Source organism: Glycine soja, chromosome 11 (genome assembly GCF_004193775.1).
Source record: "Glycine soja cultivar W05 chromosome 11, ASM419377v2, whole genome shotgun sequence".
Lineage (NCBI taxonomy): Eukaryota > Viridiplantae > Streptophyta > Magnoliopsida > Fabales > Fabaceae > Glycine > Glycine soja.
Window position 1 is genome coordinate 51,231,414 of NC_041012.1, and position 16,113 is coordinate 51,247,526.

The window sequence follows — 16,113 nt, forward strand, 5'->3', positions numbered from 1 at the left end:
TAGTATGTTTGAAATAGTGACCATTTTATGATCATAATATGTCTTAATTATGAATGAGTTCATTAAGATCATTGGAGATCTTTGTGGAGTAACATAGTATTTAATCGGCGATGCTCTAAATCTATTAATTGCTTTTTTTTGTGTGTGATTAAATCTATATTGTTTTAACACAACAAAACTCATCTATTTTTATAATTAACCATTTATTGGCCAAAAAGTAATTAATTACTATTTTCTCATTTTTAATATTAAAAAAATAAAATATTGCTTCTATTAAATACCTAAATTAGTTAATGAAAGTTGCTCAGGGAACATGAATTTGATTTTCTAAGAATGCAGTTACAATAGAAATTTAAATAAAAATACATAGGTTCATGAGATTTTCAGAGAAAAACAGTTGAGTCGAATAGACTACTCTAGTTATTTTGTTCCATTACAAAATTAGCCATACTTCCATTTGGTTTTAAATAAAAACGTCGGGCATTCACACATGGGCCTAAGTTACAAAATATGGATGGTAATTAGCATTACTGGGGATAGGACCTCAACATTTTCAATATAATTTATAGAGAAATGCCAGCAACACAGGAGTACTACTTTCTAACACATTCGTTTGCACATTCTTTATTATAACTGTTTGTTCATCTCACTTCTTATTTAATGAATCTTTTTCATACTTCTAATTTTCAATTAATTTTAAATTAGTAAACAAAAATTATGAAATGCTATAATATATCATTACTTATGAAACCAAACACACTTAGTCCAGTTCGGTTTTTTAGGTACAACTAATTTCAATAATAGATTAGATTCTATGCTATGCCCAGCTGACCAAGTAATGTCCATTTTAGACGTCAATTTTTTTTTATTTCCCATCTAGAAGAATTTATTGAATAATTGTCAAGGAAAATATTCATAATATCCAGCTTAAAAAGTTGAACCAATTCTAATTCAGACAGCCACAAAATTACCCCAGACAAACAAATGTCGTGATTTTAATTGCCAGACAAAGACTAACTCGTCAACTATAAACAGAAGAATTTACTTTAAAGATATACATAATAATCCAGCCAAAAAAAATGGGGCCACTCTTGAGTTTTCTACCTTTCTGTAGTATTGCAAAATACTGCCATAGGCAAGAATTAAGACATACAACAGATGCTATGAACCGAATCATAAAAAAAAATGGCTAAAAGAATAATGACCTCAAATGGAACTCCATACCCCTTTCAATTCCTCCAGTATATCTGCAAACAAAATCATTAATAGAAAATGATTAAAACATGTAGGAAATATAAGGCCTTTAAGGTCATATGAAGTAAGGGGACAGCTAACTTAATAGATACTTAAGGTAATGTTTATACTTGGGATTTGGGAAAACAATGATTTAGGTATATGTCGACTACTTATATTCCTAATGTCTTTTGTAGTGATGTAGCTTTGGAGATAAAGCCACATTATAAAGGAAAGAGAGCATGCTGTAATAGTAATTGTAGTTTGACGTGAAAGGCTATCAAGATCAGTTAGAAACACACAGAGAATGCTAAACCAGCCTATGTACATACCGGGCATGTTTATAAATCAGTTCTGAGTTGAGAAGCAGAAGTTTTAAACACAGAATGTTTCAGCAGTGGACTTACATTTACAAAGCATCTGTGATCAAGTTATCAAAATGGATATCACAACTACATAAAACTCACCAGTTCGTGATGTCAATTGGATTATCTTTGTGATCTACATCGTTAGTATGTTCTGAACCAGAAGTAGAGCCATCTTCTTGAGGACCTGAATGAAGAATATGGGAAAAGCCCTGTCCAATTGACTTCCACAATCTAGTAGGTAAAGATGTTTGTGCATTGTCACAACTCACAACATCTGATGGCTCAATTGTTCTAGCTGAAGCAGGATCGAGTTCAGAAAATCTGAAAGCACCAAATATTTTTTCTGGAAGCTCTGATTCAGCTTGGCTCTCAATAAGAAAAGCCAAGTCAACAGTCAATGTTGAAATGTAACCAAATGCCAAATGAACTATTGCACTTGCAACCATGGAAGACCCTATATCAATATCTACTTCTATGAAATTCTCCCCCGTGCAATATTTACAGGAAAGGGCACGCCCAATTTGCAAATAGCCTGCTCTCCAACAGCTTTTCTGACAATCCAAGGACTTTTTACAATGTTGGCAATCAGCTTAAGTCTCGAGTTTCTGAATGCATTGCCACCCTTCAAGAACTTGTCCATTAGCAAATCCTCAAGGACTGTCTCTTTGGTTGTAAAATATGCGATGGCACTATAGTTATCCTTGGTTGGGAGTTGAAGGTTGAAGGCCCACACAAAAGGTTTATCACCTGCTGGAAACTCATTATCAATGACCTTCCTAACTTGACTATTTGGATCGTTTGATGCCTAAAGTTGTGAAGAAAAAAAGTTGTGACGCCATACACCAAAACAAATATATTGTAAAAGCATTCAATCTAGACAATACAATATTTACATAAACCACCAAGAGCAGAAAGGTGTCCTAGTAGAATACGCAGCTTTGTATTCTTATTCTTAACTTCATGAATACATTAGGCATGTCTCAGCAGGAAGAAGGGTCCAATAATTATCAAAGAGTATACTTTTGATTCACTCTTAAAGTTTTTTGACAATATTATCTACATAAGTATTTGTCAGCTAACCAAAAAGTTAAAACTTTGAAAATAATAACCAATAATTGTTAAACCTTTTAATGATTTGACAATATGCGATTAGATCAAAGTATAAACTCAATAATACAAATTAGCTAAAAAAAGAATGCAATACACATAATTATGCAAAAGCCCTCATGATTACTAAATGCACTCAATATTATTGTCAACATCTTTAACTAAAAAAAGAATGCAATACACATAATTACATAATTATCATTATGCAAAAGCACAGCGTAGCGTTACAAACACATCCTTACCCCATACCTGCAGTTCTGTAAATTGCTCACAGTATCTGACCAAAGAACCTCCAAAGAATGATTGCAGCTGCTCCTCTTTTATATACTTTCTGAATTAGTTTTATTAGGCATAACCGAATAGAAATTAGAAACCAATGAATTTGTCCCAAAAATTATTATGATGACTAATATACACTCTGAACGTGGACGTTTGTCATGGATTATAGATCGAAGTATATCCGATCTGGAATGCTCATTATCCAATATAACGAACCTTATTGATAACAAAATTTCCCGTTTATTGACATTTGATCAGAATCTGCGATCACGGCTCAGCTTTGGCATTTGCATTCATCAATGCCCGTATTAGGCATCAAAGCTAGTAGGTCATGTGACTGTACACGGGACATTCTTCACAACTTTTTTTTGTTCGCATGTTTTGTTTGCCATGCTACTGTGGAACATTCTTTGGCATCTGCATTTGTCAATGTGACAGTACAGTGGGCATTCTTCACAAGGACAATTCTGAAGCTACCAATAATCCTTACAAGAGCACTCTCCATTTTTAAAATGATGGAAACGTATTCTGTCTCTTACTATGATATCTCTTTTGTATATCTTAGAGATTAGTTTCATAAACTCGTGACAGTCCTCACAAGACCTTAGGTTTTTCACAATCCGGATTGTAGACCCATGACCTATTCTGATTAGTCCATAAGCAAGAGCCAGCTTCTCACTATGGTGAAGCAACTGAACGGCCTTTTCCTCATCATCCATCTCAAGCAAGACCTCTGAAACTCTGGGATCATACCCTTCTTTTCTTATCTTATCCACCACCTCAGCCAATTCGACAAATATTTCCTCCGCCTCAGGGTGATTGTAATCTCCCATCACAAACTCATGCACACCACCATCAACCTCAATCCTACTAGTTCCTGGCGGCTTCACTAGTCCCTTCTTATTCATCAACTCCCTCACTTCTGCCTTGTTACACCACTTTCCCGTGGATGCATAAACATTGCTAGCAAGTATGTAACTTCCACTATCATCAGCCCTCATGTCTTGTATCTCAAGGTGCTTCATCAACCGCTCGGCCCTGTCAGCATCACCATGAACTTTACAGGCCCATATGAGGGTCCTCCAAAGGACTGTATCAGGTTCAATGGGCATTGCATTAACAAAATCTTCAGCTTCCTTCAAACGCCCTGCTCTAGCAAGAAGGTCCACTAAACAGCCAAAATGCTGAATTGAAGGTTTCATCCCATAACGCCTTTGCACATCACTGAACAACATGAAACCTTCGCGAATCAAGCCTGCATTCCTGCACGCTGTTAAAACCGCGGTCACTGTCCTCTCATCGGGTTTTACCCCAGAACTTTCCATGTCAACAAACATGTCAATGGCATCCTTGCAAAGCCCGTGGCTGGCGAGGCCAGAAATCATTGCAGTCCAAACGAAAACATCTCTGTGGACAACATCATCAAACACCTTCCTCGCACTCGCTATGCACCCACCCTTGGCATACATATCAACAAGAGCAGTGGAAACGTTGGACTTAGAGTGAATTTCAATTCCCCATTCCTCTAAATTAGCATGGACCTTCCTCCCCATACTCAAGGCTCCAGAATCAGCACAGGCTCTCAAAACAGAAATAACCGTGGCCTCATTCACCTCTACACCACATTGCAGCATTCTCTCAAACAAATTGATGGCCTCAACGGGTAAGTCATGATTAACAAGGCCGCCAATCATGGAGGTCCAGGAAACAACGTCTCTGTGAGGCATTCTATCAAACAGGGAGCGAGCCAGGAGCAAGTCGCCGAACTCGGAGTACATATGAAGGAGGACGTTCTGGATATAAAGATCCGGGGCGAAGCCGAGTTTGGTGAGGAGAGCGTGGAGCTGTTTACCAAGAGGAGGGAGTTTGGAACGAGAGCAGCATTTGAGGAGGAAAGGGAAAGTGAAGTTATCGGGTGGGGAGGGCATGGAGAGGAAAAGGGAGAGGGCGTGGAAGGGAGGGGTGGGGAGGGGGGTTTGGGAGAAGGCGCGAAGGAGGGTGTTGTAGTAGTAAGAGTTGAGAGTGGGATTGGTGGAGAGAAGAAGACGAGCGTAGTTGAGGTCGCCAAAGGGGGAGAGAGCGGCGAAGGTGAAGACCTTAGACAACTTACGCGACGCATCCTTGTGCCCCATCCCTAATTTCACTACTTGCCCGTGGACTTGCAGAGCTTCCCACATGCTTCTCACCTCCATTCCACACGCCCAAGCTCATCAGATAAAAAGAAGATAAATCCTTACATTTTTAATTTAAAATATCTTATTTTACTTATTTTTTCCTATTTCCGTCGGCAACGTTAGTCAATCTGTCAATTTTATAATTTTGAATTAATTAATGTAAAATAATAACGGCTAAAAATTATCATTAATTGTTTTAAAAAAAACTAGCAGATTTGTCCCAGTCCATCCCCTCATCCTCGGCGTCTTCCTCAGACACGCAAAGCACAACACACCGACAAACCTCCTCCACCAGGCCATCACTCCCTCAACCCAGAACAATATAATCAATTTCGTCTCATATCTAAAAGTGATTATCTCTTGTCTGATTAATAAATAACTTGTATTGATCCAGTGTGTTGTTAAGAGAGGGGAAAAAACTATATTACTTGGTTTCGAGGACAAGACTTCCTTACAAACTAATTTTTTTAAATTCTTTTCTCTCTTTGTCTTATTCATTGATTCTTAGAACTTTTATACACAATTGTATGTATGCGGTCCCACTATAATAACCGCTATAATAACCACTACAATAACCATACCCCTATTACAATAACCACTACTAGAATGATAATTGCCCCTATTACGGATTTCTATGACAGAACATCTTCTTCCTAACAATTGCTTTAAGGTAGTTGTTAACTTATGGATTGAAAATGGATAGTTAAATGAATACTTACTTATTAATGTGGTAAGGACAGGCAGTAAGATATTTGTACTTGCAGAGTCATCCCATCTTCTCGGTCTTTTAGCAGTCAACTACGACCAGTTCCACTCTTCATTTTTGCAGTTTTTAAAATGTATTCATGTTTGTCTGACAGAAAATGAATCACCTTTATGGAATAGAAGAAGATCATGGCAACTCCGTTGCCTTTTCTTATTATAATTGTTCACTTTTAGACATGTTTATTTTGATAAAATGGCCAATTCTATAGTTTGTTTTTCTTCTTGCTTTTGCTACAATTAGGTAGCAATAGTGAGTATAAACAAGAGTTCTAAGGTGAGGGTCAAATTTCATTTTGCCTAAATACGTATACGTGTAGCATAGTGCATAGTCAGAAATGTCCGTACCAAATCCTAGTTCACAATTAAAGCACGGTTGTTGGTAGAAGCAATTGGGGCTACACATGTTGCTGTTAGTTCATGAAATCGAGATAAGTAACCTGCAAAGAACCTGTTTGCATATAACATTATTCGTCACCGAGATTCGCTCAACAGCATCATAAGTTCATAATCCTGACGGTTATATGTCATTTTGTCTATTCATGAGTCAGCACAAATGACAATTGGGAATAAAAATACAACAACACTTTCAGCAAAGCAAATGTTGTTTTCCAATGCGATCATCATGGACAACGATAGACCAACCTACTCCCAACCTTAAAATGCTGTCATGAACAACGCATGTTTTCAACTCTCTCAAATCTTTCAAATACGAAATTCCACCGAGTGCTTCTAGTTCTACCAAGTTAGACAATCAGCATTGCACCTAAACCCTGGCTTTCTCCGCTTTAATTTCTCGTTCTCTCGCCATCAAGTCCATATACATCGTTCCAGCATGGAGAAGATAAAAATAAAACTACTCATGAAGGATGAAACATTTCTCCAACACCCTTTTGTTCTTGCTGTTGTTCTGGTTTTAGGCCTTGTTATGATGGACCCTTTTCATCTGGGTCCAGTGTCTGAGCATGAATTCAGACCCGTGAAGCATAGCATTGCACCATACCACCAAGTCATGAAAAATTGGCCTAGGGACAACATGAGCAGATTAGCACTTCATGGGAAATCAGAATTCAAGAATCAAGTCTTTGGACCAGAGTCACTCGAGTTCGATCACATGGGTCGTGGCCCCTACACTGGTTTAGCCGATGGACGCGTTGTTCGATGGATGGGGGAGCAACTTGGTTGGGAAACATTTGCAGTTGTCACATCTAATTGGTAACTATCACCAAAACCTTCATTTCTTCTTCTCTTTGACCCAAAATTCAGTCTATAAATTGAACAATCCCCAATACTGAATCAACTCACATAAGTTTGTTTTAGCTAAACCAATAGTTTCAAGTCCAAAGTTTGTTTTGTTGTTCTGTTCATACTTCACTCAAACAATATTATCTTCAGTAAATGACATAAATGGTATCGTACAATTTTATTTTTTTTAACAATCTACCAAATTAATTCACATGTTATATAGCTAAACATATTCTTAAAACGTTATTATTCTATATATCTATTGATTCATATTTGATGTTGATGACATTAGTACTATTGTGTCTTAATTTAAAGGACGGAGAAGCTTTGCTTTAGGGGCAATGATTCGACCACTGCGAAGCAATGGAAGCATGAGAAAACATGTGGGCGTCCCCTAGGCCTAAGATTTGACAAAGTGAATGGAGATCTATACATAGCAGACGCATACTATGGACTTCTTGTGGTTGGACCTAATGGGGGACTCGCTACATCATTGGCAACCCATGTTGAAGGAAAGCCCATTCTCTTCGCAAATGATCTTGACATTCATAAGAACGGATCCATCTTCTTCACAGACACCAGCAAAAGATACAACAGAGTGTAAGCATTTGTTATATATACCATTCACTCATATTATTTTAATATATTCATGCACTCCTTATTGTTTTCAATGGATTATTGTTTACTTGTTTACAGTGCACACTTCTTTATATTATTGGAAGGAGAAGCTACTGGCAGGCTCCTCCGATATGATCCTCCAACTAAAACAACTCATGTTGTATTGGATGGCCTTGCTTTTCCTAATGGAGTGCAATTTTCTAAAGACCACTCCTTCCTTCTCTACACTGAAACCACCAATTGCAGGTGATTATATCTTTCCTAACACAAATCCCAGCTAAAAATTAATGATAAATTCGAAAATGGATTAGAGGAAAAAATTGGTTTTAAGAATGCACGAATTTCCTTTGTATGCACTTTCCAATCAAAATTTTACATTACCAGTCAAGTAGAAATCATGGTTCATATTACATACCGTTATCATTCATAATAGTTTAGGTTATCAATATAATGTGACATAGTCCACGTAACCATGTCCTTTAAACATACTATCAAAATTTGATTTTAAAGTCCATATATATAGAAAAATATCTAAAAGAAATCAATCCTTTGGATAGATTTTAGCATATAGAGAAATTATTCTTTAGCTCTTAATTAGTGAGAGATACTCTGGGTTGAAAAAATATATTGTAATTAGATAAGAATATATACAATATGTGCTCTATATGTAATATGTATAACGTAACACATTCATTCCAAAATGACACGATGACAGGCTAATGAAGCTTTGGACAGAGGGTCCTAAAAGTGGAAGTGTGGAACTATTAGCTGACCTTCCGGGGTTTCCAGACAACGTAAGAATAAACGAAAAGGGACAATTCTGGGTGGCAATAGACTGTTGTCGCACTCCAGCACAAGAAGTTCTTAGTCATAATCCATGGTTGAGGAACATCTACTTCCGTTTGCCCATAAGAATGAGCTTGTTAGCAAGAGCGATGGGGATGAAAATGTACACTGTGATTTCACTTCTGGACGACAAGGGAGAGGTTTTGGAAGTTCTTGAAGATCAAAAGGGTGAGGTCATGAAGCTGGTCAGCGAAGTCAGAGAGGAGCAAGGGAAGCTTTGGATTGGAACTGTGGCTCATAACCATATTGCCACCTTATCTTACCCTTAATTAAAACCTTATAATTTGTTCTTTCGTCTATCCATTTCTCTTTTCTCAACTATGATGTTGTAGTGTGTGTATTTAGGATTTTCCTCTAGTCATATTAAATGGTGGAATCGCATTATCTCACTCTCTCACTCTCATTGTAAAAGTACATTGATAATGGTAATCAATAAGATAGACTTTACAACTTCCACGCCTATAAAATGTTTATGTTTGGTTAAATTAAGTTTTAAATTTCTAAAATAATTTTTAACTTTCTTTCGTAAAAAAATTGAAATTGATTTATTGGAATAAATCAACTTTGATTTTTTGTACCCTTTCAGAATGAAAGATTAATTTTTATTAACTATTTAAGTAAAATATATACATTTTTTAAGTATAAAATTTGGCAAGAGGTAATATGATGAAGTCAAATAAAATTATTATAGACAATGAAATAATGAAATTTTCTGTTCAAATATTTATAGTTATATACCTAATAATATAATTCAAGATTAATAATTAAATTAAAATAACTTCACACCATGTAAATATAATTACTGATTGTATAAATTTATTTTAATAATATATACTTCAATAGCCTGTTAGCATATAAAAGTATAGATATATTTTAAATTGTTACTTTTTATTTAACAACAAAAGATATTTATCATTGCAAGGAAGCATTGGATGTGTACAAGGTGTACCCAGACGCTTAGGCGCATAAGTTCTACCTCTCTAACCTGATACCTTCTGGAAGCATACAAACTCAAACTGTTACACATGAAATGAGTATTGTATAGCCACCGCGGAGGCCTCAGCCACCCAGCACTTTCACGCAAAGCTATACTACAACCTCCAGGCACAAGACACAATTCCTGGGCTGAAAACCGCAAAACCCACACAAAAACATCATGATTTTTATCCTGATAATTGCCCCCACCACCCTGCTATAGCATTTTAGGGGACTTGCTATCCAAGAAGACAGTGGGCATACCAAACCCCCTTTTCCTTTGCAGCCTCTACGATTTCCTTCACCTATATCTCCCTGCTTTTAAGGCAAACTAAACACACATGAACCTACCCCTATATATCCATAGAAATTAACTAGAGTATTAAACAACTTTAATATTACACAATACCAAAGATGCAAATGTATTATTCTCAATCTCTAACTAGGACCATTTGTACTGTTTAAGAATGAAAAAATATAACAAAGGCTAAACACACTAAGACACAAGACAAAGGAAAATCTACGAAGCAAATAGAGAAGACAATGAGCAGTCTCAACTCTCAACAATCCTTGGCTCCAGAAGGATTTACATCTGACGAAGTATTGTCTTTGGGGCATGGAGTAGGTGAAGTTTCTCTCATTTTCAAGTCACTTGATTGTTGGTGCTGCTGATGCTGATGCTGATGTTGCTGCTGAAACTGCTGAAACTGATGCTGATGTTGTTGCTGCTGCTGCTTTTGAGGGTGAATTTGTAGCTGTTGAAACTGTTGTGCAGCTAAAAGAGTGTGCATGACATGATTATTGGGATAGAATTGCTGCCCCCCTCCAAAAGAAGCAAGCTTCATCATAGGTCCTCCATTAGGTGCCATAACTTGCCCAGTCAATATTTTCAAATGCTGAATTTCCTCTTTTAATGCATCGTTTAATGCTACAAGAAAAAGATTCAATCAATTTTCATAATATTTGAGATAATCAATATGAACTGTTGACCTCCCATATGCTCAAACTTACATATTTCAGACAAAATCATGAAACTCAACTTTCAGGCAAGAGAGTATATTTCATCTTTATTCATCAAAGAAAAAAACTAGAAACTCACCACAAAAATTTAGCTGCCAGCTTTACACTAGTACTTTCATTGAAGACATATGTATGTATTACTCCATTGTGAGCAAGATATTACATACAAAGATCATATGGTTTAAAATAGCTCACCAGCCAACAGAGATATGTACAAAGATAGTAACAAAAAGGAGAGCAATAAAAGTGGTCGAGCACTAGCTTCAAAAAACATTTATTACATATGATCTTACCATCTTGCAAGTGAACTTGTTGCTCCATGGTTTGCAACCGCAGCTTCAGTTCACTGTTCTCAGAATTTAAGCCATTTGTATCTCTCTGCTCATAATCAACAAAGATGTGTTAATTATAATCCTTCCATTAGCTTTTCAGTGGGAAGGTGATATGGTATTACAGTAGTAATACACCATTCATCTAAATAATAGGCACAAAAGTCAATACCTGCAAGAGAGTTAATTGTGCAGACAAAGATGTTGCTTCTGTTTGCAATGTTTGCACCTTCCTTTCAAGCTCAGCAATGTATCGCATCTTTCTCTCTTTTGACCTCGCAGCAGACTGCCTATTTGCCCATATCCTGTTACACAAGATTAGAAGCAGTGATCGTTATTCCATTTTTCAAGTTCAAGAGATAAAACAAAATAGGTCCAGCACACTCTGCATTTGTGCCCTCTACTCTAGGGGTGTTTCAGTGTGGGCCACTGGACAGAGGATCAAAAGGCCAAAAAATGTACATTTTAAGCAGAGTAATCATCATGACCCAAAACACAATTTTAGGAAGTAACATACTATGTCAGTACATCCAAAACACTGTTACTGCATAGCCAATTAGAGATATGACCTATAGGATGCTAACATTTTCTTTTTAATAGACTCTCAAAGACTGAGCTTTAAGCCTTCCTATCTTTCACTATTTCCTTTAATTGTGATAACTCATAAAGTTAACTAGATTTAGTGTCATGTAAGTCAAATGCTCGGCATCTTCACAGGTCTGGAACACATACTACTCCTGGCTGAACGAAATGACAGTGTTGCCTAGTTCAGCTTCATCCCACTACTGGCAAACTGAGGGACCAGCTTCATCTAAAAAGTAGAACGGGGAAGGAAGTCAAGATGATCATGTAAGCAGGGGTGGTGTGGAATATCTGGAGATCAAGAAATGGTTGTCTTCAAGAAAGCACTTTTTGACCATGATAAAATTTTGCAGGACATCACCTTCTATCTTTGGCTCTGGATAAAAAAATTGACATATTGATATCTGTTCGTTTACTCGGTGAGAGCATGCGTAACTAAGCTTTGTGATGAGGGGTGTATTCTTGACTTCTGCCTGGTACTGCATTATGGATGAAGCATATTTGTAGAAAGGGATCAAATGCATCAATCTTGGTCTTGGTTGACTTTGAAAGGGATAATTTCACGAGGACTGTTGTCAGTGGGAGGATAATTTGGATACTTTATTGCTGATTTGAATGCAACATTTTGTTGTTTGTGCTGGTCACCAAATTCCCATGGGATTCTGTTGCACAGTTAAAGCTTTTTTGTCGGGACGTGCTTCAGTAGTGGAGCCATTAATTTTGGGGGATTTATTTTGGTTATTATATCTCTAGATCTGATAACATTTGTGTTGGGATGACCGTTAGTTACGGGGTTTCTTGTTAGCGGTTATCTTATATTTATGGCAATTACTATTAAATATTTAGTAACCTTTTCACGAGGATTTCTGGGGGAGGTCAGTGTTTTTTGTTCTTTTCCTCTAAAAGCTTTTAATATGTCTTATACTTGTTGTTACCGTACATATATAAATATACAAGTTTTTCGCCGAGTGCCGACAAAAAAAATATGCATATAAATATCAATCAGAAAATCACAAAGGATTGCAACATCTAGCAACAAACAACATATTAGTTAAAAGAAGTTGGCTCCTACAAAGAGAAAAAATTGAACTTCTGAGGATAAAGAGAAGTTATACACATTGATGAAAAAATCAATGGTTGAGATTGTGATAAAATACACAAACATGTATAACAAATTATGTCGTTGCTAAAACCTCAAGCATAGATTTTATAAACAACAGTTATAACTGCATTGAATCTTCTTAAGGTACACACTTCCCTCACTTTAGAGATCCTAGATAAAAACATCCTTATACAGCATCATCTCATTTCTTGCAACTCAAGTTTTATCATCCCATCTATTGTGTTTCTGAATCTCATAAGGGAGGAACGTTCCTGTCATAAATACATCTTCAATAACTAATCTGTAATTCTATTTCTAGCATATTTTCTAGAATATTTTTTTTCTAAATCCTAAGTTCCTTCCTAATTTGGTCAAAAGAGTATAAACTACAAATGAGTTAATAAATATGCAATGGATTTGAGAATAAGTGTGCTAAACATGACATTTACAAGTGATATATTGCCTAATTTATGAATGAGAAATAATGCACCAAGAAATCATAAAGCACACCTTTTTGCACGTTTGGGGTCAATCAAGGCAAGCTCAGCAAGCTTGGCAGCTGATATTGCTTTTTTGGAATCAGCCGCCGACATGTCTTCCGAACCCGAGACCAGCAACTCAGGCTTGATGGTGGTTGACCCGTCCATGGATTGACTATGCTGGTGTCTAACTCTGGGCCTTTCATTAGTCCCAAAAACAGCATTCTCTGCAGAATAGTTGGGTGCCCCTGACCCCGGCATTGAAGCCGATGCTCCCACAGCATTAGACGGCTCGCCCATTTGAAAGGTGGATGTCGCCGACGATGAATTGAACTTATCCATATCAAGGTACATGGAAAGCAAGTCCTCCTCGGCGTCATCGGAGAACGAAGGCCCATCACCAGCTCCAACAACACCAAGGTCACTGTCGAAGCTAATATCATCCGGTAAAGTGAGAATCTCCGAATGAGCACGCCTATGACCTCTGTTTCTCGGGGGATTATCAGGCATTCTGCTAATATCATGACTAAACCCACTAGAATCCGTGGACATTCCATGTCCAAAATGACTAGACTCGGAACTGGTGGTTCCCAGAGCCAGTGGCGGATACGACGTCGTCGACGATGACGACGGCGAAGGCTCAGATTTCACATTGAAAACACTTCTGGTGGGCGAGTAACCGGAATAACGTCCAGACGGAGGTGGCAAACCTAGAGATTTGTCTTTATCCATGAAGATAGAAACACTCCTTAATCCTAAAAGAGCTAATCCACTACTCCAAAACCCTAGCAATGTCTAACTGCAGAACAAAACAAAGAAATGAGAAGACAATTTGGAAACTGGGAATTCAATTAAGCGTAGCAGCATCAAGTTAAAGTTGGTTGAATGGAGAGTTTGAAAGGATTAGGAACGAATGCATGCGAGGTTATACCTTTGGGCGCAGATCGAAAGAGAAGAGAAATGGGTGAAAGTGAAAACCCTAAGAGAAAATGGAGAGAAACCGAAGCTTCCAGCTCAAGACATTAGACCATACTCTTCTCACTTTGTCTGTCTGCGACACTAATAATATTTAATAAATATCTGAATGCACTCAAAATAATGTCAAAAATCAAAAACACTCGCGCCTATTCCAATTTGGCCATTTCACATCTTATCTTATATACTTATATATTGAAGTTTATTTTTTTAACCCGCTTCATGTGCAAAATATTTCATCGTCATTAAGGCCATGTTTTATTCAAACTTTTTAAATAGAAAAAAATTAGGAAGAGGGGATGATGTCTCATGTGAGGCATAGCTTTTTTTTTTTTTTTTTAATAAAAGGCATTTCACATCTTGACGCTTTAGTTAATTTGTGAGGGACATAATTTATATTTCATCTTACAAAACTCACTATCAGGGGAGTTAAACTTAATGGGTTGGATAAAGTGTTTGAATGTTCCAAATTTCTTAGGATCATAATCTATTCCTATGAATAGAAAACAAAAAACACTATGGAGTTTAGAAAACTAAAAACAACACTTGTATATTTACTTATTAAGAATTGAAAGTCTGAGCATCCAGTTGAGGTGTTGTAAATATCATTCACTATGGTTTTAGCATCTATCTCAAAATCAACATTGTTAAGATTCTGATCCTTTATGCATGTTAAGGCATGTTGTAGTAAGCCACATTCTTCCACTTCAACTGGTTCTGGAGAGCCAACCTGACAAGATGTTTTAGCTTTCACAAAATATTTCCATTCATTCATAATACAAAGTCCATACCAAAATAGTTTTGATCCTTGAACAATGCGGCATCTATGTTGCATTTTAATCGCCCTGATAATGGAGTTTGCCACCAGTCACAATGATTACTGAGGAGTGAGGATGAGCATAGATCAACAAATGTTGGTAAGCAACTCCCGATGTTGCAAGTCTATAAACTTTGCGCACTCATTTTATATGTAATAAAAATTGACCGGTTCTTGAAGACTAAGGTAGTAAGTTAACATGACTTCCATAACAGATATAAGGTTAGTTGAGAAGGAGAAAAAGATTATCCATTTCATTTTTCTTACTAATAAAAATTAGACAAAATTATAAATTTAATCCTCTGTTTTATCTTCAATTTTAAATTTTGTCTCTCGGTAAAATTATTCATAAATTTTGTTCCCGTATTTAATCAAATCTTGGCCCCCAGTCATAATTGAATGAATGTTGACTGAAAAAGGAATGTTGACCGTCACGTGCCATGTTCTGATTGATCAATGAAAACAACAATGTATTTCATCTTTTATGGAGTTGATATCCAATCAAACATGTGACCGTTATCATTCAATTATGGACTGGGGAACCAACATTACTTGATTTGATTAGATAAGAAAACAAAATTCATTAATAATTTTACTAGGAGACAAAATTCAAAATTAGAGATAAAATGAAAGACCAAAAATATAATTTTATCTAAAAATTAATATATTAACAATTAATATTTAATGATGAAAAAAATATGAGTTGCATAATTTGAAAGTTAATTTTGGCAGTCAAATAAAACAAATGAGAGTTGACGTGACAAATAGTTTGATAGCATTGGAAAGGACCTTGAAAATATCTTATTTTGGAATGCTCATTTTGAAACGCTTGTTTGATCCTTTCTAGTTGTTTGGATATACAAGTTGTTTCATATCTTTCCAGTTCATCAATCAAGAAGTAGTCCATATATCAGTTGTACTTGTGGGGTTGCCATCTATGTATATGGAATTACAATAGATCGACAGTAAAGACAAAAAAAAATGTATTGAAAACTACAACATTATTATGTATACACATTTGTGAATGTATCGATTCTACTTTAATTTCGAGAACAGTTGTATTAACTTTATTCTTCTATTAGACACCTAATTATTTTTGAAGCATTATTTTACTAGATTACATCTTTGAAAAACTTTTATTCAGCACACTTTAAGTTTTGATTGTGAATTTACATCGCCAGAATGCAATAAATTCAGAAAAA

General features: G+C 36.3%; 3 protein-coding genes and 1 pseudogene across 7 annotated transcripts; 1 reads left to right on the forward strand and 3 right to left on the reverse strand.

Moving 5' to 3' along the window:
- Nucleotides 1-985: 985 nt before the first annotated feature.
- LOC114373401 lies at nt 986-3,284 on the reverse strand (annotated as a pseudogene).
- On the reverse strand, nt 2,216-5,229 carry LOC114377077 (pentatricopeptide repeat-containing protein At4g21065-like). 5 transcript variants are annotated; one of them, XM_028335468.1, is made up of 2 exons: nt 2,951-5,229; nt 2,216-2,348 (listed from the first exon to the last, which is right to left on the reverse strand). In XM_028335468.1, the coding sequence occupies exon 1, from the start codon at nt 5,177-5,179 to the stop codon at nt 3,461-3,463; it is 1,719 nt and encodes a 572-aa protein (XP_028191269.1). In that variant the 5' UTR covers nt 5,180-5,229; the 3' UTR covers nt 2,216-2,348; nt 2,951-3,460. The 5 variants fall into 5 exon arrangements, with proteins under 5 accessions (XP_028191269.1, XP_028191268.1, XP_028191271.1 ...); XM_028335467.1 differs by having other exon boundaries at nt 2,217-2,348; nt 2,958-5,229; XM_028335470.1 differs by having other exon boundaries at nt 2,261-2,351; nt 2,958-5,229.
- A 1,019-nt stretch (nt 5,230-6,248) lies between these two features.
- On the forward strand, nt 6,249-9,092 carry LOC114375448 (protein STRICTOSIDINE SYNTHASE-LIKE 13-like). Its single transcript, XM_028333228.1, has 4 exons — nt 6,249-7,138; nt 7,484-7,768; nt 7,865-8,032; nt 8,502-9,092. The coding sequence occupies exons 1-4, from the start codon at nt 6,759-6,761 to the stop codon at nt 8,899-8,901; spliced, it is 1,233 nt and encodes a 410-aa protein (XP_028189029.1). The 5' UTR covers nt 6,249-6,758; the 3' UTR covers nt 8,902-9,092.
- Nucleotides 9,093-9,753: 661 nt separating this feature from the next.
- On the reverse strand, nt 9,754-14,254 carry LOC114376982 (probable transcription factor PosF21). Its single transcript, XM_028335334.1, has 5 exons — nt 14,051-14,254; nt 13,151-13,918; nt 11,129-11,261; nt 10,921-11,005; nt 9,754-10,535 (listed from the first exon to the last, which is right to left on the reverse strand). Exons 2-5 carry the CDS (start codon nt 13,849-13,851, stop codon nt 10,168-10,170), a joined length of 1,287 nt encoding a protein of 428 aa, XP_028191135.1. The 5' UTR covers nt 13,852-13,918; nt 14,051-14,254; the 3' UTR covers nt 9,754-10,167.
- Between the last annotated feature and the right edge of the window lie 1,859 nt (nt 14,255-16,113).